Source organism: Neoarius graeffei, chromosome 14 (assembly GCF_027579695.1).
Source record: "Neoarius graeffei isolate fNeoGra1 chromosome 14, fNeoGra1.pri, whole genome shotgun sequence".
NCBI lineage: Eukaryota > Metazoa > Chordata > Actinopteri > Siluriformes > Ariidae > Neoarius > Neoarius graeffei.
The window spans coordinates 61547769-61574275 of NC_083582.1; the positions used below are offsets into that span (position 1 = coordinate 61547769).

The following is a 26507-nucleotide window of genomic DNA, read 5'->3' on the forward strand; positions in this document are numbered from 1 at the left end:
AATTTTTACCATCAGAGTTATTTTTTTTTTTTTTAATTTATTTATTTATTTCGCCTGCTCGCTACATATTTTTCCTGAAAAAATCAGAGAACCAACTAATTAATTTGGTGTGGCCTAATGCGCATATTGCGATTTTTAATTTCATTTGTGAAGATTTTACCAGAGTTTTGACCCTTGATTAAATAACTTTGACAACTTCATGAGGGTGTACGTTCTTCTTGAAATCAACTCCTCTCACAATTTGTGGAGGAATTTCACCAAACTTGGCAAAAGGCTTTATTATATGACTGTTATTTGCATACTAAAATTTAATTTAGGCAAATTTTACCAGAGTTACGCCCTTGTTTACTAACAAACTTGTACTTTGGCAATTTCATCAAGGTGTGCTTGCTGTCTGAAATGAACTTCCCTCACAATTTTTATCCCCCGCTGGCCGAAAGGCCCGAAGGGGGATTATGTCGTGGCAATATCCGTCCCAGGAAGGGTACTCGCCTTCTGAAGTCAACTCCTCTCAGAATTTTTTGGAGGAATTTCACAAGACTTGGCAGGATTCTTTGTCATGTCAGTAATACACACATTGGAGTTTCGTTCAGTTCAGTCGGATTTTACCAGAGTTATGGCGTAGTTGCCAGCTGGGGATATTGTACTCTCGGAGCACTCTTGTTAGAAACTAGTCTTGAATTATTTTGACTGCAGGTTTGAGGCCGTTGTGTTGTTGAAATGCTCATCTTCTCTGCAGATTCGGTTTCTTGGTCGGTGAGAAGAAATTCTCCTCTAATATGTCCTGGAAAATCGTTCCATTCTTGTTTCTTTTGATGATGTGTCATGTCCCAATACTATTTGCAGGGAATCGGCCCCATATCATGATGCTCCCACCCCTGTGCTTCACTGTGGGTATGGTGTTCCTGGGATCATACGCACAACCCTTCTTTCTTCAAACATGACATCCTGAATTATTGTAAAAGAGTTCTAGTTTAGCTTGATTTATTGATTGATCTAAAAGAGATTTGGTCTGAGGAATGTAACTGTTTTTTTCTTTTTTAGTAGAGGAGTTTTATGAAGTATAGGAACAGAGCTGATTGCAGTACAGTTCATTGCTTATTGTAACTGTCGTTCCTCTGCTTTCAGGTCGTCCTGAAACTCTATTTTCAGTGACTGTTGGCTTCTCTCTTACCTTCGTTATTATTAATCTGAGAGCGCGTTGTGAAATCTTGCATGGCACACCTGGTCTGGGACGATTAGTTGTGGTTTCATGAACTTTCCACCTGCATTTTATCGAAACAGTCACACTGACACGGATGTTTAAGGTCTTTGCTATGGTTCTGTAGCTTTTTCCATTCTGCGTGTTTTTCCAGTAATTTTCCATAATGCTGTCTCTGAAAACTTGAAGTTTCTTTCCCTTCAGCATGATTGCTGCTTGTTGTGTAAAAGCTTCCCAACCAGTGACAACTACCCTTCAGACCACCCTGACATTTCACATGGGGTTTATGATGGTATTCGTGTTAAAATAAAAATACACACACGTCATTAGCATTAGCCATTGTACACTGTAAACTCTGGAATCATCCGACAGTAAACGGGGTGGAAGTTGAGTGCTAGGGCAAATGCGGAGACAACTTCTTGTTGAAGAATTAAAAAGATCATCCTTTGTTCGTCAACACCACCACTTCTTCCTCGTTGTTGCAGAATACACAACGTAATCACCCTGTTCTCACCAGTAGACTGCCCTCTGGTGGCGCGTGCTGTGCACTACAATACATCACCTCAATACTCAGCATGTCACAATTCACGATTTGAATTGATAGACCATATTGGGTGCATGGTTCAATTTTCCCCACAGTATTAATGAAAAAAAAACTAAACGAAGAAAATGTTATTACTAAAATAAGATTTCTTTTCCTATTCTTTTTCAACTTAAATATTCCTTTTGTTAATTAAAAAACAAAACAAAACTTTTGTTTAATTTTCTTAATAACCAGCAATAATTTACCCCTATTTGTAAAGGTTTGAGTAAAATATAATAGCCTATTAACTAAAATATTCCTTTTATTAAAAATGAAGAATGTTCATAACAAATGGGCCTTTTCTTAATAACCATGTATGAACATTTGTGAAGGTTGTAGTCAGGATTAAACAGGAAACCACTACCTCTTTTTCTTCTCTTTTCACTAGCTTGCAGCAGTCTGTAAAAATCAGCTGTTATTTCTTGTTAAATATATTTGTACAGTCAATCTCACAGCAGCTGTTTTCCATTTTAGATCTGTTCTTTGTTTCTTTTTGCAGCATTAGAGCTGTGTTACTTCCGCCTACTGTGCATTCTTGCTATTTTGTTATTGCGCCTTTTGCTAAGCAATGCAATGACAGCTTGGAAAATCAAAGAAAGTACGCAGCCTGATTTAATAATCATGATTTCATTTTTTTAATTCATTGATTTGAATTGCCATAAATGTGTATCACAATTTAACGTTGCACAATATATCATTATATGCTTACTCAATACAGCATCTCTATCAGTTTAATAGAAAGGGTGCGTCTATTTTTGATGGTGTTGAAAATCATATTGCCAGGTGAACTAATATATATATATATATATATATATATATATGTATATATATATATATATATATATATATATATATATATATATATATAGGACATGATTTATTTTTATGTAAACTTGACACTATTTTCAATCATGTCTGAATATTTATCCTATATTCATATCCTTGTTTATGCTTGGGAATAAATTTTTTTTTTTTTTTTTGTTCATATTTATAAGGACAAAGTCAAAAGACATTAAAATACTCAAGTAGGTTATTGGACAATAGTGTTTGACACCAAAAAGTTATACACATGCGTATAAATTAGAAGTGGATAAATGCACGGAAAGCGTACTAAATGACAAACAAATATCTGAAGAGTAACCCTGTCATGTATTTCTTCTGAAAATCAAAAGAGAGAGACGACAGATTTAAATGTTACACAGCTTTCAAATGTCTGTTATAAAAGTATCATGAACTCAACATTTCATTCCGTACCTTTTTTTTTTTTTTTTAGTAACCACTTTATCCTGGTCAGGGTCACAGTGGAATCTGAGCCAATCCCAGGAAAACTGGGCATAAGGCAGGAACACACCCTGGATGTGACAGGGCGGGGTGCCATATTCTCTCTCTCTCTCTCTCTCTCTCTCTCTCTCTCTCTCTCTCTCTCTCTCTCTCACACACACATGCACAAACAAACAAACACACTTACTCAATCACTCTCTCTAGAACAAGTGCTTACACACTCACTCACTCACTTGCACAAGTGCTTACACGCACATGCCCCCCCTAAACTTACTAACTCGTTCTTTCTCTTTCGCACAAGTGTTTTTTTACACACACGCACACGCCCCCCCAAACTTACTCACTCATTCTTTCTTTCGCACAAGTGTTTATTACACACACACACAAACTTAGACTCTCTCTCGCACAAGTGCTTACACGCACGTGTACATGCCCCCCCAAACTTACTCACTCTCTCTTTCGCACAAGTGCTTGCGCGCGCGCGCACACACACACACACACACACACACACACACACACACACACACGCGCGCGCTCTCTCTCGCACAAGTGCTTACACACACACACACACACACACACACACACACACACACCACGTACACACACTCTCTCTCTCTCTCTCTCTCTCTCTCTTTCTCTCGCACATACGCACGCGCACAAACTCACTCTCTTGCACACGTGCTTGCACACACACATGCAAACTTTCTCTCTCGCACAAGTGCTTAAACACTGTCTCTTGCACAAGCACTTACTCACGTCAGAGTAACACAACTCACTCACTCTCTCTTGCACATGTGCTTACATGCACACGCGCGCGCGCGCACACACACACACACACACACACACACACACACACACGTGCAAACTTTCTCTCTCTCGCACAAGCGCTTACATGCACATATTCACATGTCAGAGTAATTTTAACCGGTCCATCTTCCAGCATGTGTTTTGGGAGGTGGGAGGAAACCAGAGAACCAGGAGGAAACTGGTATAGACATGGGTGGAATGTGCTGTGCTACGCCACCATACTGCCAAAAAAACATTTCAGCCAATATTTCATAATGGGTTCAGGCTTAAGCGTCTCCGTACACTTAATATTTTTATTTTATTTACACTTACTGTGTAGCCGTTTCTCTGGTTCTTCACTCGTTCATTTAAAGGAAGTTTAACTTTGCACTTTAAACTGATTTCTGAGAAGTGAACTATTTCTCAGCCTCAAAGTACCAAGACACTTTACTGCAACCAGTGTTGTAATATTACTCGCAACATGCTCAGAGGCATTTCTCAAAACAACTTCTTTAACTGTTATGTTCAGCTACGATCACGAAATGAAATGCCACCGTGATGGTATCCACATGCAGCGGCTTGCTCTGAGCACCCAGATCCTGATCAGTAAGCATCTAATGCTCTTACTGAGACATATGGCCTTGTGGATTAGCTGTGCTAAACGGTAGTGTGCAAACCGGCCTCTCACTTCCTGTACATCCTTTAAAAAATAGCTTGTGTAGTTTCCTGAGCAGCCACATCTAGTTTCATTTGAACCTTGAGCAGTTGGTAAGAACTTCATTTGACTGTTAATGCTGAATTATTTTCCTGGGCTCTTCCTGAATCAGGTACATGGAGATCCGCTGCAGGTCAGGGGAGATTAGTAATCTCGTTTAAGCCTAAACACTACCACCCACTCTAACCGTGTTTTGCTGTGTGCACACTCGCTCACATTTCAGCCAACTTCACAGTCCACTGGACAGACAAAGTAAATTTTAGGGCCAGATGTCCTGTGACGTCCTGATAAGGACTGTACACTGTGCAGGCACAGCTTTGTTCTAGGAACCTCATGAGCATGACCGGGTTTAGAGATTAGGCGTTTAGGCGTTTCTTTCTCTCCTTTCCTTTTTTTTTTTTGCTGTTTGAAAATCTGTCACTGTCCACACAAGTGTCAATGCTAAAATTCACTCTACGATAACTACACCACAAAACTGGTTTTAACACATAATGTTCTAAATGCCGAGCATCAGGCTTTCGAAATAAACAAACGCACTCTGCCTACTGGCCAATTATACAGATTAATCACATTCAAGCATGGGGATTTGTTCCCCAGACATGAACTAACTGGCTTTATTATGGCATACTATTTCTAATATATCTGTATTACATAACAGGCATTTAGCAGACACTCCTATCCACAGCAACATACAAGTTCAGCAATTTTTTTTTTTTTTACTTTATCTGCATGTCTTTTGAAGTGGGAGGAAACCCACGTAGACAACATGCAAGCTCCACACAGAAAAGTCCCCATCTGTCGTGAGGTTCAAACCCAGAACCTTCTTGCTGTGACGTGACAGTGCTAACCACTGCACCACCACAGTATATCCTTTATCTAGTGTTAGCTAACTATCCTTGGATGAGCATATTCTCTGTGCTAGATACCTAGATATTTTTGAGGATATGTTATTTACCAGCTGAGAGGTCCGTATTGTGAAACACCGTGACCGAGGTCTTGAAAGTGCTGAGCGAGGCCCTCTGGGCCGAGGTCAGTATTCAAGGCCGAGGTCACAGTATTTCACCATACGGACCGAGCATGCCCGAAAGGGCCGAGGTGAGCCGCCATTTTGAATCCTCATTCACAGCTGTAATGCAAATTGCTTTCTCCTCGGTATACAAGTGCACTTCGATGGCGGGGGGGAACTACATTCTGCCGCCTATGTAGTCCCCTATTTATACAAAATTGAGTCATTCAGGATTCCGCCATGTTTTTGCTCGGCGTTAACATGTTAGAGGTTTTTAGCTTTCTCCTGAAATGTTTTCTTTTATTTCTTCTTCCTCAGGGTAGTAAAACTCGCTTTCGTTGTGAACACTGTCGTTATCACTATCCATGCTGTAAAATTAATGCTATTCTCCTGAGAAATGCGAAAATAAATGTTGATACAAATTGCTACGATGTTTGTTGTTGTGAACGAGCGAGTTGCCAGAGGTCTGTAACTGGGGTCCGTACCGTAGGATACGGACCCGCTTGCCGGCCAATCAGAGTGTGGGATTTGATGGAAACCGCACCGCGAAAAAAATAATTATTTGCCGAAGGTGAATTGAATATCAGTGAATAATAAACGAGACAAAATCACAGATTATTCACCGAGACCGAGGCGGATAATTGTTTCAGTATAAATACACCAGCGATTTATTAAAAAAACTAAATTTTAAATAATTTTTTTTCAAACTTCAAAAGCGGCATGGAAATGTAAAGGTGTGGCGGCGCAGACTTGTCACTTATCAGTGCCGAATCACGTAAAATACTTTTGTTTTGAAACAGATAAAATAAAATCACAGTTCCACCTTCCCTTTGAATAGTTTCAGACCAAACTTCGTAGCATCTTTAGTGCTTTTGAGGAACAGCATTTTCTTTATAATTTGTAGTTCTTCCTCACCTACGGTGACAGAGCAATTAGCCACCATTTTGCCGAGTCACTTGAAATTATTATCGAGAAATAGCCGACCAATCGGCGCACACAAGTTTCTATAATCGCCTGCGTGTTTATACTAATGTCTAATAATAATTAATTGTCTAGCTTTGGAGATATTTGTAAATGACAGCTAGTTAACAACAATAACTGGCGAAGTTTTGCCTGGGATTTGTTCTGTCTAATTTTGTTTTACAGTTAGCTGGCTAATTAATATTGTTGTGTGATGTTGCTAATCTCTTTAAAAAATTAAAAGTAGACAGCAGCCTTTCGATTTCATAAAATCGGTGAAATTTAGTTGCCTCTGACATTTGGTCATTGTGAGATATAAGTTTTTGTAATATCTTTAAAAAAAAACAGGCCATTCGGTGGCTGGGAAGTTATTTAGTTTGAGTTAAATAATGTGTACGAAATCGCTCGCTTCGTGCAGTCAGGCAGACAGAAGAAGTCCGTGTGCATGTGCGCACGCTTACCTTAGTCGTCGTCTTCATTTTCAGGGTTTTACGGCAGCTGGCATCCACAGTGTTGGATTACTGCCATCTACAGGTTCACCTTTGACCGTGCACTGACAGTTACATCATTCTGTTGCTAAACAGCTGATCACACCGAGGTGCTCGTTGACCGCCAGTATTTATTAGTTTGGTCCTGCATTTCCTTTCCTTCGCAACATGACGTCTTTGCGTCTCGCTTTCCATTACTGTAGTCGTTTTTTCATGTTTCATTCGCACACTCCCATCCTCCATTTTTCTCTCTTGTTTCAAATTTGTATCCCACAATGCCTTGCGTGAACGGCGAAAGCCCACCACGTGATGCATGACGTAGTATCTTGAATTGGGTCATGGTGAAGCAGGAAAAAAAAGCAGAGAATTTAGCGCCACATGGCCCTTAATTCATTAATTGTTCTATTTAAAAAAGGGCGGCACGGTGGTGTAGTGATTAGCGCTGTCGCCTCACAGCAAGAAGGTCCTGGGTTCGAGCCCCGTGGCCGGCGAGGGCCTTTCTGTGTGGAGTTTGCATGTTCTCCCCGTGTCCGCGTGGGTTTCCTCCGGGTGCTCCGGTTTCCCCCACCGTCCAAAGACATGCAGGTTAGGTTAACTGGTGACTCTAAATTGACCGTAGGTGTGAATGTGAGTGTGAATGGTTGTCTGTGTGTCAGCCCTGTGATGACCTGGCGACTTGTCCAGGGTGTACCCCGCCTTTCGCCCGTAGTCAGCTGGGATAGGCTCCAGCTTGCCTGCAACCCTGTAGAACAGAATAAAGCGGCTAGAGATAATGAGATGAGATTTAAAAAAAAAAAAATAATAATAAAATTGGAATTCTGTGATTTGAATTCGGTAGCTTTCAGTCCACTAAACAAAAATAATTGGGTGTCGGGAAAATTCTTTTTATGACCTACACTTGAAAAATCTGAAAGGCAGTCTAGCTTTAAGATTGTGTTTTTTAAAAAATGTGAGCGCTTGGATGTCTTTTTTTTTTTTTTTTTTTTCCATCTCCTCGGTAGTATGTGTGAATGTTCAGCAGGCTAGTTTCCCACTGAGGAGAGACGTAAAACACGTTGTATTTTGTAGCCGTATGACACTGAAGGCTAGGTGAATTCTGAAATAAACATTTTAAGGAACATGTGCACCTAGAGCTAAACGTTTTGAGACGTTTTCAATACAAGTTAAATATGTACTTATTTCCCTGATTTCATTCTCACAGATGTGAACTTGGACACATCACTGATCAGGAGAGAAAGGTGCACTTTTGGTACACTCTCCCTTGGCCGACTCAAAGTTAGCTCATATATCATCCATTGCATTGAAAAGGAAGTATAAATGACAAGGGAGGTTCATTTGTTCACACTCACGCGGAACACACGGACAGAGGTTGCGCTGATAAACTGATTTTTTTCAATGGTATAACATATCTTTCTGTATTTTATACTTTATATCTGACTCATTTTAAAGATCTAGCAGCTATATTTTTAGTATGCAAGCTTTGCTTATTGTTGTCTTTGTTTGTTTGTTTGTACTTCATTGTGATCACCTTTTAAAATCTTAGACTTTCAAATGAATGATGAATGGATTTCTGTGTTTATGTAAATAGTACAGCATGTCATGATTCATACTTTTAACTTATTTGATCGAGTTCTGCCTTTTTTCTGTTACGTAACCTTCAATCAAATGTGACTCATTTCTCATGGTCTTATTGTTTAGTGGACAACTGTACATGATCTCTGGATTTTTGGTTCATGGTCTTCGATCAGTCATTAGTTATAACTGAAAATGCATGTTTCTCACATGTAGGAATCGAAGAATGAGCTTCGTCCCCGTCTCTGCCACATGAAGAAGGGAGCCACAGGTTATGGCTTCAACCTGCACAGTGATAAGTCCAAATCAGGCCAATATATCAGGGCGGTGGATGAGGACTCCCCAGCCGAGAAATCTGGACTTCGACCCCAAGATAAAGTAGTGCAGGTACAATCGTCCCAATCCCTCCCAACAGCTATATATAACACAGGAACCCAGACCCTTCTGGGCTCTAAACACACTATCCTGTCACACTCACTCTGGCTAAAAAAGGAGACTTGTGATATATAATCTCGCGGTCTAGACAACCGTGTTTGGTGGGAAGTAAAGAGAAATTTTCCTCTTGGAACATGAGAATAACAATTTTAAGCTTTATCATAGCCTTACATTTATGCCACATTAAACAGTAAGGACCCTGCTTTCTGTCTAGCCACTGAGGTACAACAGAAGTGTTTGTGAATTAATCCCATTGTGCCTCAGCACAGGATTGGTCAGTGTAATTGCAGTCTCTCCGGGAGTAGAGGGATTCGAGCACAGCTCAGCAGGGGTCAGATTGCACTGCTTTTGTTATCATGAAGAATGTTATCATGAAGAAACCAGGCCCTGAATAATCCACTTAAAAACTTTTTTAAAATGGCACTAGGATATCTAGGCAGCGATGCAAAGCCTACTGCATACCATGCTGTGAAAATATAACCATATAAGACCACATCTGTTTCTTTTTGCACATTTTAAATGAATCTGAAATGATAAACACTATGTTTAAATGCATTTGAGAAGTTAAACTTCTGAGACTGGTAGAAGTGTGGAAAAAAATGAATGGTGTTTCACGGGGAAAAAAAAATCCTCAGGTTTCAGGTTTAATATGTGACAGGTAAGTGGTACTGTGTCCCAAAATACACGAGTTTGTGAGGATGCAAGATTCAAATACAGCCTTGTTTTATGTTATTTTACTTACTTATCGTGGGGAAGGGATGGACGCAATTTTTCAATTTGAATCTTCTGTTGGATTTTTTTTTGTGTGTGTATCTTCCTATTTTATAATGCGAGTATATACGAGGGTAAGTCAAAAAGTTCTAAGACAGATGTTATAATTTCAAAAAGGTGTGAAAGACAACCCCCGGAATTCTACAAAGAAGGAATTCTCCGATGGAAACACCGCTTGCAGAAGTGTTTAGACTTAAATGGAGGATATGTAGAGAAATGGCTTTATTTTCATAAATAAAGATATACATGTTTTTTTCAATTTGTCTTCGAACTTTTTGACTTGAGGCCAATTTATGCTGACAACCCAGTCCTCGCAGACGGTGTCGCAGATGGCGTCTGCGTAGCCCCCCCCACCTTCGCAGACGCTCTGCGCGCACCTCCCAAAAATTGTGACCACCGCAGAAGCCTCGCAGACAGCGTCGCAGACAAGAGGGCTCTGATTGGTCCACTCTATATCCGCTGTACACGCACTTCTGCTTCCCTACTTTCCCAGTTTTTGTTTTCACGACCGCCATTTTTAAAAAACATGAGCGAAGATGGAGCAGCACGAAGAGCGGTTGATCGAGGAAGTGAGGAAGTACGGACATCTATACAACTCCAGTTCTAGTCATTATAAGTAACCGGAGGATAAACACTCCACTAACCACACCCACCAACTACTCCTAGCGATTTCGCGACTTCGCGCCCCCTTGCGTTGTAGCGGTGAATAACGTCGCGCACGCCTATTACTCCCCGCTCAACGATAAATTACAACTGTCTGCGAAAGCCTTGTCGCAAGAGCATGCAGAGGCCTTTACCCTTGTACTATACCATACTATACAGCAGTTCTTTCCTGTCCACTATTTTTTTTTTTTTTTTATTTTTTTTTAAAAGATTTTTTGGGGGGCTTTTTTCACCTTTATTGGATAGGACTGTGTAGAGACAGGAAATGAGCGGGAGAGAGAGACGGGGAGGGATCAGGAAATGACCTCGGGCCGGAATCGAACCCGGGTCCCCGGATTTATGGTATGGCGCCTTATCCACCTGAGCCACGACGGCCCCCCGTCCACTAATTTGATTGGTCAAGCAGCGTTCCAAGAGCGCTAATATTTTGCATAACAGTACTGGGAGGTTTCACTGTGTGTATCACTCCACTCGTATGTGTCCTGACCAGGGCAGGAGTTTCGCAAGGGCCATGGCCCTCGTGCCCTCTCAATTTGGCCTTGTGCCCTTGGAAAAAAACATCTGCTGTAAGGCCACAGTGGCCTTGATGCCCTGTGGTTTTGTAGTCTGCCTCGTGACTGCCAATAGGCTTTAACATCACCTGCGTCTATTGAGAAAAAAAATACGTCTTTTGATGACGTTCTGGATTCTTATTGGGCAACTCGTCAGTGGTGGATCGGGCTCAAGCCTGGCATGAACCACTCTGACGTGCTATAATGACACCAATCTGTCACCAGCCAACCAGGAGACTTAATCAAACGCATCCCCCGCCCACTTGTGTCCGCGTCTGAGATGTTGAATTTTCACAGAAGGAGGGAAGAAGTTGACTGAAGTAAGACTGTGTGATAAATTAACGAACGAATAAGAGAGGAATTTCAACATATAGGGCTTAAGTTTGTTACCGTTAAATAAGCATTGCTTGTACAGTAACGTTATGTCGTTACAACATTGACCCACTTTTAACGTGCCGAGTACTGACTGTAGCCGGTAACAAATGCTAATTTAGCTTGCTGTCAAGTTTTTCCTTTGTCGAGCTTTAAGCGTAAGGTCATGGATGTTACTACTGCTTGTTCCTGCCGTAATATGATACGTGATGTGCTGTTGTCTGTTCATAGCCACTTTTTTCGGGTTAACAGTGTAATAGTGTTGCAGTGTTCTGCAAATTTGAATTTAGTATTTCAGACCTTGAGACATGAAAGTGCTATTTTAAAAAATAAAAGGTCAGAAATGTTTTCTTTGTCCTCTATTTAGTTCACTTTATTTCCTCAGTAATTTTCCTTGATTGAGAAATCGGTCTGGGCTCTTATGGGTTAATCAGTAGCCTGCATGCTAGTATATGTTCCATTTACAGTCAAACATTTTGATGTACTCCAGGCTCAATTTTGATTAATCAAAAATCTGCGTAGTAGTACAGTCTGAAGATGCTCTTGCACATTCAGTGTCAATTTAACAAAAATTATGGGAGGATATAGGTTTAAGTTTTACAGTTTTTGAAGTGAGTGATGGATTAAGTTTAGATGTGTTCAATATTTTCTTATCTTCAGACATAATAATGGAGATGTTTCTTTACCTGCTTGATAGTTTCGACTGAGACTCCAATCTTCCTCAGAAGAGTCATTAGTCCTTAAATTAAATTAATTATAGACGTGAACTTAAAATCATTGTTTTATTTTATGGCCTTGGTGCCCTGGCTTTTGGCCTTCATGCCCTCAAAAAACTGACAGCACAAAAGGCCAAGTGGCCTTGCCCCTAAAATGACGAAATTCCAGGCCTGGTCCTGACCATAAAATTCCACTTCCTAGTTCGAAACGGTTACTACAGTAGTGTTAGCGACATCAGCACACATTACAAATAATACTCAGTGATGAGGATGGCCACCTGCAGGACCCCTCCCTGCAGCTCCTATTACAGAGCATTTGGACTAGGGCTGCAACGATTCACCACAGTGCACCGAAAATCGATTTCATACCTGCCGTACCGATCATCAATCCATGTAGCTGTATTTTCGGTTCAATTCGGCGACATTTTTTTTTTAATTTAAATTTTTACGGATTTACAAACGCGCTTTTACTGCGTAACCTTTACACTTGCATTGTTAAACCGATGCGAGAAAGCGATTGGCTGGAATGGAGCACAGCTTTGCTTCTAAATAAAACATGCAGTTTGATTGGTCTGGGTCCTTGCTCTTGTCCAATCAGAGTAGCCGACATTTTACATGGCAACGCTGTTGCTGGGCACCAAAATGGTGGAAGCCAAGCTTAAAGATCCTTCGTCTCATCTTAAATTGAAAGTTTGGCTACATTTTGGGTTTCGAGAAGACACGAAGGACCTTGTACGTGCTATGTTGATGTGAAGTATAAGGGAGGGTCAGCTACAAACCTCGCAAATCATTTAAAGCGAAAACACAACGTGGATGTAAACGAAGTAAGTGCCGCTAAATTGAAAACTGAAAGTGTTACGGAAGTAGTAAAACCAGGTGTGCGGGGATGGGTAAAACTGACTGGTGTTGTCAACAGACCAAAACTGAATGAAACTAGAAATAAAACTATTTTGAAGGCTATTGGTGGGTACTTCGCCTATGATATGCAGCCATACTCTTCTGTACAGAATGATGGGTTTAAAAACATGATAAATGTCTTTGAGCCAAGATGTTCCATTCCTAGTAGGACATATTTCAGCAAATGCTCAGGAATTCATCAATTCGAGTTGCCAAAATATCCTTATTTTAACTTATTTTATATATTTTGTTTTGTTTTAAGCTTTTTACACTTGCATATCTTGTTCCCCAGTCAGCATTTGGAAAGTTTTCATCTTTCCAGACAAATTTCAATGGGATTTTGTTAATTCAAGTTTAAAATCTGAGGTTTGTTTGTCCTGTATATTTAGTTGCAGAATCGAATCGAAATCAATCGAATCGAAGGGTCTGAATCGTGAATTGAATCGAATCGGTGTCTTAGTGGATCGTTGCAGCCCTAATTTGGACCTGAACAAACAGTTAAAGGAGTCATGTTTAGGTATTTACATTTATTTTAGAACAATTATTAGAACAATTTTTACAATAGAACTGTGCTCCTGTGGGGTGGGTCCCCCCCCCCCCCCCCCCCTTCCTTTCCAGACCTTAAAATGTGTACGGAGGGGACACGACACTTTTGGGGTGGGGGGGGGGACTTTGTCTTTCTCAGAAACTGGGTACTGTGGGGGAACCCCACTAACTATACTCGGTCAATAAACTATACAGTTTTGAATGGTGATGTTGGTTTTAATTTGAAATAAAATGATGAAAGAAATAATACAGATAAAACTAAATCTTTGATGTGAATACTCTATTCAGAATTTGGCCAAAATTCTGCAAATTTGTGGAAAAGTGGCGGCTTGATCTGGGCCATGATAAATGGTTGACTACATCGCATTCCCTTAAAAAGGTTGTAGTCCACTGAAAAGTCTACAGTTATCACTAATTGTATTTTAAGTTGTAGCTTTATACAGGGATGAGAATTTTCCGCCGATCGGCGGATTTCCAACTTTTTCAGACCAAAATGATCGTTTTTGAGGTCGATGTAAATCCGTTGAGAAATTTTCGGGGGGTATGGCTAATGATCTGTGGTGACCTTATAACGTCTTGATTCTTGGTGGCTCCGGGTTAACACACTCGAGTCTTTCGACATGTCGTAATTAACATTCACTTTTGCGACAATGTTCGACTTATTTGCGGTAGAATTTTTGGGAAATCCCATCGCGTGCAGTGTATAAACACAAGTGTGCATGCTCTCCACGTGTGGCTTGCAATCGCCGTTCACCGACCGTACACACTGTTTGACGATATGCATTGGTAACATCGGAAAGACACGTATTCAGGCGGGATATTTTAGCATATCGACAATGGCAAAAGTCCTAGATAAGAAAGAAGAGGCTCGAGCGAGAGAGATTGATAAAGGTGCAGGAATAAAGAACGGTTTTCGATGGGCTTGGTTAGAAAGAACACTGAATGTCGATCACAGCGAAGCTCGGTGATCACATACGGAAAATAGACGTCCCAGGAAAAGTACTTTGCTCATTGTGTTCTGACATGATAAACTACACTAGTAGAGGGGCAAGGACTATCGAACTTCACATATACACCAAAAAACACAAAGGTAGGTTGAAAATTATTTTGTCTATTCAATGATTCATTATATTTTATAATGTATATCGCACGAATCACTGCCGTGTGTGTGTGTGTGTGTGTTTTTTTTATATACAAGTGTGTATCTTTTATAAATGGGGTTAGCTTATCTAATGTAGCATGTTGGGGAGAATCATAGTATCATATCTATATTTCTGATAAAATGTTAGGTATGATACCATGTATAACTCTCTCTATTGCTCATTTCATAGGGGGACGGGGGGGGAATTGCTGGCATGTGCCGCGCGAGAGCGTCTGCCCAAATTTTTTTAGGCCGAGATGAACTCATAGTTTTTAATTAAAAAACAAATTTTCCAATATGTAATGCCCATTGTACATGCCTGTTCTTTAATTCAAAATCACCATCTTGATCTTCAAATTGACCGTATGGTATCTGTATTACATTACACAACATCCTGTCCAGATAAAACCTAGTTGCTACACACAACAGCTGAAAGGGAAGTGATGAGTGATGTTGAATGTTGCCTGCTTAATATGCAAGACCTCCTGCTACCATGATAACATCAGAAGAAAGCTTAAGAGAATTATATGATAGAACTTTTTCTGGTTTGCACTTCATTTTAAAGGATTAGAGTATTCAAAGACATGAATAGCAAAAATGTAGAAATATAATACTGTGGAGCTCGTTTATATTAAAAGGTGTATTGATTTTTTTTGAAGTCATCAAATGTGAATTGATTAAAAAACAAGTCTCTTGTACCATATTAATCATTTTCACCTGGTAGTCCACCAAGAAGGGGAATTTATTTCCAAATAAATTGCAACTTTTTGCTGATAAAATTAATAAAAAATAGCCAAAAATCATTAGCTCCCGCCCCCTGGGCCCCGCTGGGTGCCTGCAGCCCCCAAACCCCCGGCTTTTTTCAGACTTGTTAAATATTTTTCATTCTCATCCCTGTTTATACACCTAAGGATTGGTGCGCTCACAGAATAATCATAACCGTAATAAAACATCTTGCAAAATATTTTATCACCGTCATAACTCCATTTTCCGCAGACCCAAAACCAATACGATCGTGTGTTTTGATCTAAACGGAAAGCCTCAGGGTCAAGGTCACTACCTCACCAAAAGTAGGAACTTAAAATCACTACAGCATATAAACATTTAGTTATAAATCTGTGATTTTTGTTTTTTTAAACGAAAGCTGAAAGTTAGGTATAGAATATGTTTCTTACAGAATGTTACGATGGTAGCTGGTCTTGTATGAATTTCTGAGCTATAAAATGAGTTGTGGTCCATTTTTTTACCGTAGCGTGTTATTTGTGTGCGGGGAAGGACACACATTAACAATTTGCATGTGTAGAATGGAATTTTCCACTCCAACAGTTAGAAGTTGATCGTGCTTCCATTTGCGGTCTTTCTGTTACGCGGGTGATCTGTTCGGACGTTATCACTGAAAAGATGAGTTTTGACAGTTTTATTTTGTTTTAGTCCTGCAGTATGAGGCAATAGAATGTTTCTTTTTCATCTTACTTTCATATTTTGTAGTGTTTGCGTATTTTTGGCCAATATTTTGCAACCACGGTCAATTTAGATTGAACTTTTGATAGAATCTATGGCCAGTCGTTTTGCCCCGCCCCGTCCGGTGCGGTAGTGATGTCCCGTTGCTTGCGCGCCGCAGCAGAGACCCGCGCAGCCTTCAGCCGGTACAGTCGCTGTTCTTTTACCACCGCCGTTATTCTCATCTTTCTGGTGTGTTCTTGATTTTTCCATTGTGTCCTATTTCACCATATCAAATACCCAAAATGTATCATATTATTCATATTTAAGTGAATAATCAATTCAGTCATCATAACTTGGCATTTTTAACCCAAGCAATCAAAAAGAGGAAATTTATTCAATATTTTCACTCATCTGTGAAGGAGGGGCTTTAATTCTTCATGATGTAGTTATTTTATATGGAAGTCAATTTTACAAAAGCATTTGAATTGTAATCAAAATATTTTCCACAGTGGAGGCCAGATAAAGCAAGATACTCTCTTTATTCTTATTAAACATGGCAAAAGAAACATTGAGTGTTAGATAAATGCAAAAAAAAAAAATAGTAAAATTAGAAAATGTATTTTTTTGACCATAATGTCCCAAATGAGAGACCAGTTTCTGAGACGTGTATATTGAGATATTGTTTAGGGGAAACACTGTTACTAGGGATGTCCCGATCAGGTTTTTTTGCCCTCCGATCCGATACCGATCATTTGATTTTGAGTATCTGCCGATACCGAGTCCCGATCCGATACTTCTTATAAGCCATAAAAAATAAAGACAAGGAAAGAAACGGATCCAGGATGTTCCTCATTTTTTATTTAACACCTTATTTTAACATCCAACAACTCCGTTAGCAAACAGAGCACTTACGTGAGGCAGTTTCAACAATAAATAACAAATTAAAAAAAATAACCTTAAAATACCTGGCAGGAATGTAAACAAATAAAAAAAATAAAGTGCCACAGTGCCGGTAATTTGCTTTTAAGAACACATCTCACAGTGGTGTACAGTAATTTCAATTAAGGAAATGAACGTTTTTCTTGATGAAAACAAGCATTTCTACCCTTTCAGGTTTGAGCCCGTTTCTTTTGTCATCCAACAACAAAAAAAAATGATCTCATGCTTTGCTTTCCGCTTCGAACTGCTTCGGTGTTCAACTTTGCCGGCAACAGGCAGCCAATAACCAATAGCGTCTCCGCTACAAAGTGATGTCATGCCGCACGCGTTGGTGTTGCTGTGTTGAGACAAGAGGTCTGGTCTCACTCTGTGCCAATGCATAGCTATTGATGTGTTAAAAATGAGAATATATTATATAGATATATATCCGATCCCTGATCGGGAGGCAATGCCCGATTCCGATCGAGTCTGAAACCATGTGATCGGGCCCGATTTCCGATCACGTGATCGGATCGGGACGTCCCTAACTGTTACTTTTATATACTCGTATAACATTTGACTTAAAATATGAAAGCTCATCAGATAAAGATGAAAAGGAAGAAGGGACGCCAATTTTACCAGAAGCGCCTTTAATGGGAACGTACAGATCATTGTTAGCTAGCCGACATGCTTTAAAGTGACTGTAGCTTCTTCAGGATCTGTTTTTACAAGCGGAGCAAAAACGAAACGGAACCTTTGTCCATATTGTGTCCAAAATGTCACAATATCACACGAGGAGGAGTGCTGTTTTACTGAATACCAGCATGACTGTGATTGATTAGCTATGAACCCTACGACCGAATCCCAGCCATACAGATGTTCAGTACAACAGCACTCCCTCTCGTGTGATATTACTTGAAGATATGAGATCTGATTATGATGTGTGACATGAACCATTTATAAACTTGAAGTAGAAACCGAGCAGGTTTGATGCGACTAAGATTTTCATGTTTGAGTAGTTTTTCAGGGCCGTATAACTGGGGTAGGGATTGGGCAAGACACTGAGCAGCTATATTTTCAGTATGCAGTGTCTGATATCTTGAGTGCCACTGTCTTCCCTGGATGATTTTTATATTATTTGTAATGACCTAAAGTTTGTAATGTAACCTATCTGGTTACACTGTAGGGTAATGTAGTCGCAAACCTCGGTTGTGTTTTTCCAGGGCTTCACGCCAGTGGTCAGTGACCTGGGGATTGTAAGAGCCTGTAGCCATCTGGCACATGGTCCAGCTCTGGATTAGTGCCCTACTCCTAATGTGTGCATCTCTTACTGATCCTCCACTCCCCCCCCCCCCCCCCCCCCCCCCCCATCCTGATCACTCCAGTCTAGCTCCTTTCTGTAAACGAAATGGGTTTTCATGTTGGCGTGAATAATAGTTCAGCCTGTTTAACTAAAGACATTGAATAGTTTATTTGTTAAGTTGTTTGATGAATTCCTCCTGAGCTCTGAGACCGAAGTGTCAGGCTTCTCTACACCCTGTTACGGAAGGGATTTCCATCTTAAAGGTCCTTCTCTGCACTACCACGACGGAATAGTAATTTGAGCATTGGCAATAGTTGAAAGAAGAAAAAGCTTTCACACTCTCAATCATGTTTTTCCACTGCTGCCATTCCAGTCAAATGCCCTGAGAGTAATCGGATATGGAAACGTCAAGAAAATGATAAATCTTGAGGTTTTCCTGACCTAGAAAATGAAGCTGTACAACACGTTCGAGTCGACTTTCAAGACCTGCATTTACACTGACTGCACTGCACTTACAGATTTGTTAAAATTGGATGTCTTAAACAAGACGGCATTAAGTTTTATGCTCATGAGAGATTCAGATGTTTTTCCATTTCATCTTTCTCCAACAACCAAAGATTGACTTGGTGAAGATTTTCAGCCTGCACTGGAAATGCACCGTCAGCACATTTTCAGCTTCATGAATATTGATACTGTCCTTGTCCGAGAGTGTGAATGTGTGTGCGTGGGTACAGAATATCCGATGTGAAGACCACGGGCTGTTGTTTGCTTGCCATTCTTCAACAGCCTGGGAAATGGGAGGCTGGGATCGGCATTCCAGAGAGCCCACTCCTCTGCCCTCACTCTCCCACATGCACATTCCTCAGCACTGAGACAGAACCACAGTGTTTCCTCAGGTGTCTCCTCTCACACAGCGCTCTCTGCTGCCTCCATATCCACACAGCTGAACAACACACCATGTTGCTTCAATTCGAGCTCCTCAACCCTCTCTGAGGGGCTCTGGGTAGACCTCATCATTTAACCTGATTTTTGTTCAGGGTGCGATTTTTATGAAAATTCTTGATGCGGTTTAAGTTTTCCTTGCATGCCCGAATTTTTTTTAAAGATATTTTTTGGGCTTTTTTCACCTTTATTGGATAGGACAGTGTAGAGACAGGAAATGAGCAGGAGAGAGAGAGATGGGGAGGGATCGGGAAATGACCTCGGGGCAGAATCGAACCCGGGTCCCCGGATTTATGGTGCGGCGCCTTATCCACCTGAGCCACGACGCCCCCGCATGCCCGAAATTTTTAATGACGTGTTAAAACGACTAGGCTTAATCCCTTGCCATTTGACGTTTTTAATAAAAGAAAACATTTTATGCAAAGTCTGATTGTTCTGTGCAAGAGGGAATTGATTGTCTCCCATCATGTTCTCTATACGTTCCTCCGATTCAACCCATTTTTGCAACTTTGTTCACCTTCTCTCTTGTGTAGTTGTGCCTCCATATCTTTATCAGCTCTTCCTGACTCTTTGGTCTCTATGTATTGTGGTTCAGGTGAACGGCATGCCTGTTCACGGCTTTCAGCACTCCGAGGTGGTGGCTGCCATCAAGGCAGGAGGGGATGAGCTGCGGCTGCTGGTGGTGGATCCAGAAACGGACGCTTTCTTCATCAGCTGCCAGGTTCTTCCCACTGAGGAACACCTCACAGGTAAACAGCAATAAAGCTTTAACTACTATTCACCGACAGTACATTTATATAAACTTAACACACCATGCAGTTTCATATTGGCATGTGATTCCAGACGTTTTTGCATACCGTATATGCATATTTTCAGCCACTGAACCTTTAGCTTTAAGTGCTCACAGGCTGGCATTTCTCACACACACACACACGCGCACACACACACACACACACACACACACACACACACACACACTGAGCATGCTGCTGTTTAAACATTAACTCCCAGCCTCTATCTTGACATGAGAGTATTAGTCAAAGTCAACAACGCTCTATTGGAAGGTAGTCCTGGAAACTGTGGCCATAGCAACACTGTGGGCTTAAACCCTAAATATGTTTAATGGCAGATGGAGATTATAAAAGCGCTTAAGTGGCTTTTTTGTGTTTTCAGCTACGTGTGACCAGCTGTTAATATGCCATGTTCATAACTTTGGACTTTGGCTATTGACCTGTTGGTTAATAGTTGTCTGTTCTGCATTCTCATACAGACACTGAATATTTAACTTGGAATAAGTCACTCATTTATTCACAGAAGCTCTGTCCTTTACTATTGATCACATTACCTCACGGTCATAGGGCAAAATGAATCACCTTTAATGCTCATTTTTATGCCTGCGGACGCTTAAAAACTCTTAATTTGTATGAAGTGACATTTTATGGATTAAAGGCATTAATAGCGGAGCTCTGCACACAGAGCAAAGCTCCATACTTAAGAGAATACGGTATTCTGATGTTTGATGGCTTTTGCGACCGTACGACATCCGTACATATGTATGTAAGAACGACTAATGTGTACCACCACAGGGAACCCGATCGTAAGTGCAAGGCAACGCCTCGCATAAACACTTGACCATCGGACAATGAAATTTGTATCTTTATTTACACAAGATAGATGGGTTTTTATCCAGCAGTTATTATCCCCCGCTGGCTGAAAGGCCTGAAATCAACTCCTCTCACAGTTTTTGGAGGAATTTCATGAAACTTGACAGGATTCTTTGTTATATGTCGGTAATACGCATATTGCAGTTTCGTTCAATTCAGTCGCATTTTACCAGAGTTATGGTGTAGTTGCCAGCGGGGGATATTGTGCTCTCAGAGCACTCTTTTTAATTTTGCTTTTATAAAATAATGTGGGGCGGCACGGTGGTGTAGTGGTTAGCACTGTCGCCTCACAGCAAGAAGGTCCGGGTTTGAGCCCCGTGGCCAGCGAGGGCCTTTCTGTGCGGAGTTTGTATGTTCTCCCCGTGTCCGCGTGGGTTTCCTCCGGGTGCTCCGGTTTCCCCCACAGTCCAAAGACATGCAGGTTAGGTTAACTGGTGACTCTAAATTGACCGTGAGTGTGAATGATTGTCTGTCTCTATATGTCAGCCCTGTGATGACCTGGCGACTTGTCCAGGGTGTACCCCGCCTTTCGCCCGTAGTCAGCTGGGATAGGCTCCAGCTTGCCTGCAACCCTGTAGAACAGGATAAAGCGGCTACAGATAATGAGATGAGATAAAATAATGTGGGATTATTTAGTAACACGTTTTATGGAAAATATTGTTAACAAAAATGTACTTTTTTTTTCATAGCAGGCAGCTTCTCTTTGTATGTTTACCTGAGCGATAATGTGAACATAATTATTGTATAGTTCAGTAGCAATTATGAACATCTTTCCTTAGTTGTCGATAAGCTAAAACTACCATGGATCGATATCGATTAGTTCTTATGTGCGATAATATTGGATCGTAAACTATATAGTAATGATGTAAAGTGAAAGCGCCGGTTCACTGCTGTTCACCCACCAGGCACCCAGCAGAGTTGCACCATAATAAATGTTGTGGTGTTGTTTCTGATGCATGGTATGCGGCGTCAAAGACAGGAATAAATCTGTATTCATAACTGCGATGCGTATCTCATTATTGGCCTCACTGTCACAAGACAACACAATAATATATTGGCGTGAAATACACGACACTACACAATTCGATGGTTCATGTGCTCTGATATTCTATTCAGGTTGCTTTTGTGCCCTTGCAGATGTTTTGCTCATACACTCATCAGGAACTCTGCTTTTAGACAGTGCCTGAATATCTGTAATAAATATCGCATCGTCTTGTATCAAGATTGACTGACTGTTACAGCTTAGGCTACTCTTAAACAGCATGCATTTGATTTTGTTTTCTTATGTGATTAACATGGTTTGAAAACATTTGATATCATGTCTCACACATCCAGTGGATAACAGAGGATCTTTTGCACAGCACACATTAAACTGAGGCGATATTTATTAATACGTTACCTGCTGTTAGAGATGAGTCGAATTGGTGAAATGCAAATTCAGCGAAATTGTAAAACTGGTTAAAAATACACCACATACGATGCACAAATCAATTCACAAACCTTTTCCAGTGGATTGTTTTTCAGTTCTTGAGTATACAGAAATAATAGTAAACACTGACTATTATTTTTTTTTACAAGGCTGTTTGTAATATTTGGTATATCATCACAGCTAATCAGGTCTTGATTCATATTTGTTGTGTCTCCAGTCTTAAGCATTTCATTTAACTTTCTCACATTCCAACTTAAATTTGCGTTTGTACATTAGGACAAACTTTGAGTCCATGCAGCGCGTGTTCACTGTGTTGTGTGCATGTACAGTGGTGCTTGGAAGTTTGTGAACCCTTTAGAATTTTCTATATGTCTGCATAAATATGACCTAAAACGTCATCAGATTTTCACACAAGTCCTAAAAGTAGATAAAGAGAACCCAGTTAAACAAATGAGACAAAAATATCATACTTGATCATTTATTTATTGAGGAAAATGATCCGATGTTACATATGAGCAATTCCAGCGTTATGGACGTGACACTTGAACTCAAAATGGCAACAAATGACCCAGTGCATGTTTTATTGTCTCCCAGTATTTAAACAGGTGTTGCATATTTTAAGGCTGTACCATACTGGAGAAGTGATAGAACAAGAACAATTCCCATAGTACATCTAGGGCATGCCAGAAAATGCCAATAAAAGATGCGTTATGGATGTGACAGAAAAAGTATCACTTTTCTTGGGTGACTGTACATTTTTATCAAACTCTGTGAAATTGTAAACCTAATGTCGAAATGGAGATATCCATTTGATAGAGGGGTCCAAGGTGAATATTAAAAAATCTTTGTTTAAAATATTTTGTATTTCATGCAGAGTTTCGGAAGGAAAAGTCAGCGTTATGGATGTGACGAAATTCCGTTATGGATGTGACGTGTCTGAAATAGACATGGCATATGTTTAGAAAATCAGCAATTTAACCACCATAACCCTTTGAAAAACTCTCTAAATATCAGCTAAAACTATCAAAGTTCTTAAATAATATTTAGGATGGCTATTGTTTTGCTGTTTTGTGGATTTTAGCATACATTTCTGTGGCTTGTGGCAATAATATAGAATTGTACATGATCAAAGTTGATTTTAGCTTGGGGTTTACATTATAAGAAAGAGAGACTGACAGTGACATATTAGGTTGGTTACAAATTGGTTCAACTTATTCACATCTGTAAAATACAGGCCTAGGTGATATCTCTGGGAGTGGTTTTGATGTATTACATGTTGCTTTATTTTTGCATGGTGAGGTTGACATTTACATGGAATTGCCCAGATCTGCGAGTGGTAAAAGTATGTGAACCTTTGCTTTCAGTATCTGGTGTGACCCCCTTGTGCAACAATAACTGCAAATAAACATTTACGGTAACTGTTGATCAGTCCTGCACACCGGCTTGGAGGAATTTTAACCCATTCCTCCGTACAGAACAGCTTCAACTCTGGGATGTTGGTGGGCTTCCTCACATGAACTGCTCGCTTCAGGTCCTTCCACAATATTTCGATTGGATTAAGGTCAGGACTTTGACTTGGTCATTCCAAAACATTAACTTTATTCTTCTTTAAGCATTCTTTGGTAGAACGACTTGTGTGCTTAGGGTTGCTGTCTTGATTCACTTCCACAAGCCATCCTGGCCCAGATGCAGCAAAACAGGCCCAAACCATGATACTACCACCACCATGTTTCACAGACGGGATAAGGTTCTTATGCTGGAATGCAGTGTTTTCCTTTCTCCAAACAGAACGCTTCTCATTGAAACCAAAATTCTATTTTGGTCTCAACCATCTACAAAGCATTTTTCCAATAGCCTTCTGGCTTGTCTACGTGATCTTTAACAAATTGCAGACGAGCAGCAATGTTCTTTTTGGAGAGCAGTGGCTTTCTCCTTGCGACCCTGCCATGCACACCATTGTTGTTCAGTGTTCTCCTGATGGTGGACTCATGAACATTAGCCAATGTGAGAGAGGCCTTCAGTTGCTTAGAAGTTACCCTGGGGTCCTTTTTGACCTCACCGACTATTACACGCCTTGCTCTTGGAGTGATCTTTGTTGGTCGACCACTCCTGGGGAGGGTAACAATGATCTTGAATTTCCTCCATTTGTACACAATCTGTCTGACTGTGGATTGGTGGAGTCCAAACTCTTTAGAGATGGTTTTGTAACCTTTTCCAGCCTGATGAGCATCAACAACGCTTTTTCTGAGGTCCTCAGAAATCTCCTTTGTTCGTGCCATGATGCACTTCCACAAACGTGTTGTGAAGATCAGACTTTGATAGATCCCTGTTCTTTAAATAAAACAGGGTGCCCACTCACACCTGATTGTCATCCCATTGATTGAAAACACCTGACTCTAATTTCACCTTCAAATTAACTGCTAATCCTAGAGGTTCACATACTTTTGCCACTCACAGATATGTAATATTGGGTCATTTTCCTCAATAAATAAATGACCAAGTATAATATTTTTGTCTCATTTGTTTAACTGGTTTCTCTTTATCTACTTTTAGGACTTGTGTGAAAATCTGATGGTCATATTTATGCAGAAATATAGAAAATTCTAAAGGGTTCACAAACTTGGTGTTCGAAGTTCTAAATCTAAGTACTAACTTTACTCCTGTTTGTTCTCAGGCCCTCTTCCTGAACCTGCTGCCAGCAGAGATGATGATGATGATGAAAAGGTAAGTGATCTAACTTGTTGCCAGATTTTTAAACCAGCTTTTTAAATTGTGTTCAAACAATATAGCAGTTGAAAAGTGAATGGTAGTGATTCAGTCTATACCACATGGCAAACCTGAACCTGCAAGTCGAGTCAATCTATTTGTATCGCGCTTTTAATAATAGACATTGTCGCAAAGCAGCTTTACAGAAAATTTAAAAAAGATTTTAAACATATGAACTACTACATTTATCCCTAATGAACAAGCTTGAGGTGACGGTGGCAAGCAAAAACTCCTTCAGTTGATATGAGGAAGAAACCTTGAGCGGAACCAGACTCAAAAGGGAACCCATTCTCATCCGGATGGTAACAGATAGCGTGATTATGAATAACTCGTTTCTATAACTGTGTCCTATATGGTCAAAAAGTATAATTGTGTAACCAGGAACTTCATTCTAGTTTAAACATGACGTCTTGTTGAAGTTTTCAACTGTTTATTGATGGAGACTTGAGTGTAAGACTGTTCATGACAACTACAGTCTTAAAGTTTTCATGGCAGTTCTAGTCCTCAGCCATCATAGCAAAGCTGTAAGTGTCCAGAGACATCTTCTAAGTGTGTCTTTCAACTGTCCATATGGGGCCGTCCTGTCACGAGAACCCCAGCCAGAAGTAGGGCATCAGGATGGATCAGGCAGGTCTGAAGAGCAGGAGAGGTCAGCATCACTAGTATCTCAGGATTGACATATAACGAGAGAGAGGGGGAGGTTGTTCGATATGCCTGCTACTGTACACTTTGCACTGAGAGTGCAAGCAGGGATTCCAGCTGATGGTTTCATTTCATTCGTCCCACACAAACTTGCAAAAAACAATATTGAAACGGCAACTCAACATTTTCACACTAGACCAGTGATATCTAGAGTTCACACCAGACCTGTACAGTCTACACCGTGACTGCGTTCGCATCTCGCAGAGCTGAAACTCTGGTTATGAGCAACACTTTTTTTTTTCTCCTGCAATCGATGCACATCAGACCTGCACATATAAAGAGATGGATATAAAAAGATTAAGAAGCATGTCAGATGTTGGCTTTTAGTATGATTGAATCCAAACCATCATATACTGTATCACCCAGTGTGAGCCAAAAATATGCTCAAGAAGGAAATGAGATGGGAGAATAAGGATATGTGCTGTATGTTCTCAGTGCACAAACCCATGTGACCACCTTCTTAAATGTTTCTGAGCATGATATAGTTTACATATTTGGAAACTCCGTATATAGTACGGGTTGCACTGCTGTCCATTTTTACTAGTTGACCAGTTGCGTCTGTCGAAAGTTGTGGACTAGTTGTCTTTTCTGTAGTTAAAACAAAAACTGATGAACGCAGTACACTTTTATATAAAGTTACTGTATATCCAAGTGAA

General features: G+C 40.3%; 1 protein-coding gene across 1 annotated transcript in view; it reads left to right on the top strand.

Annotated features, from left to right (window-relative positions):
• The window catches only part of nherf1a (NHERF family PDZ scaffold protein 1a), a 67456-nt gene that overhangs the window by 25492 nt on the left and 15457 nt on the right, over positions 1-26507 (top strand). The window contains exons 2-4 of the mRNA XM_060940190.1: positions 8809-8979; positions 19886-20039; positions 25058-25107. Coding sequence (XP_060796173.1) covers positions 8809-8979; positions 19886-20039; positions 25058-25107 — 375 coding nt within the window. The remainder of the gene's footprint in view (positions 1-8808; positions 8980-19885; positions 20040-25057; positions 25108-26507) is intronic.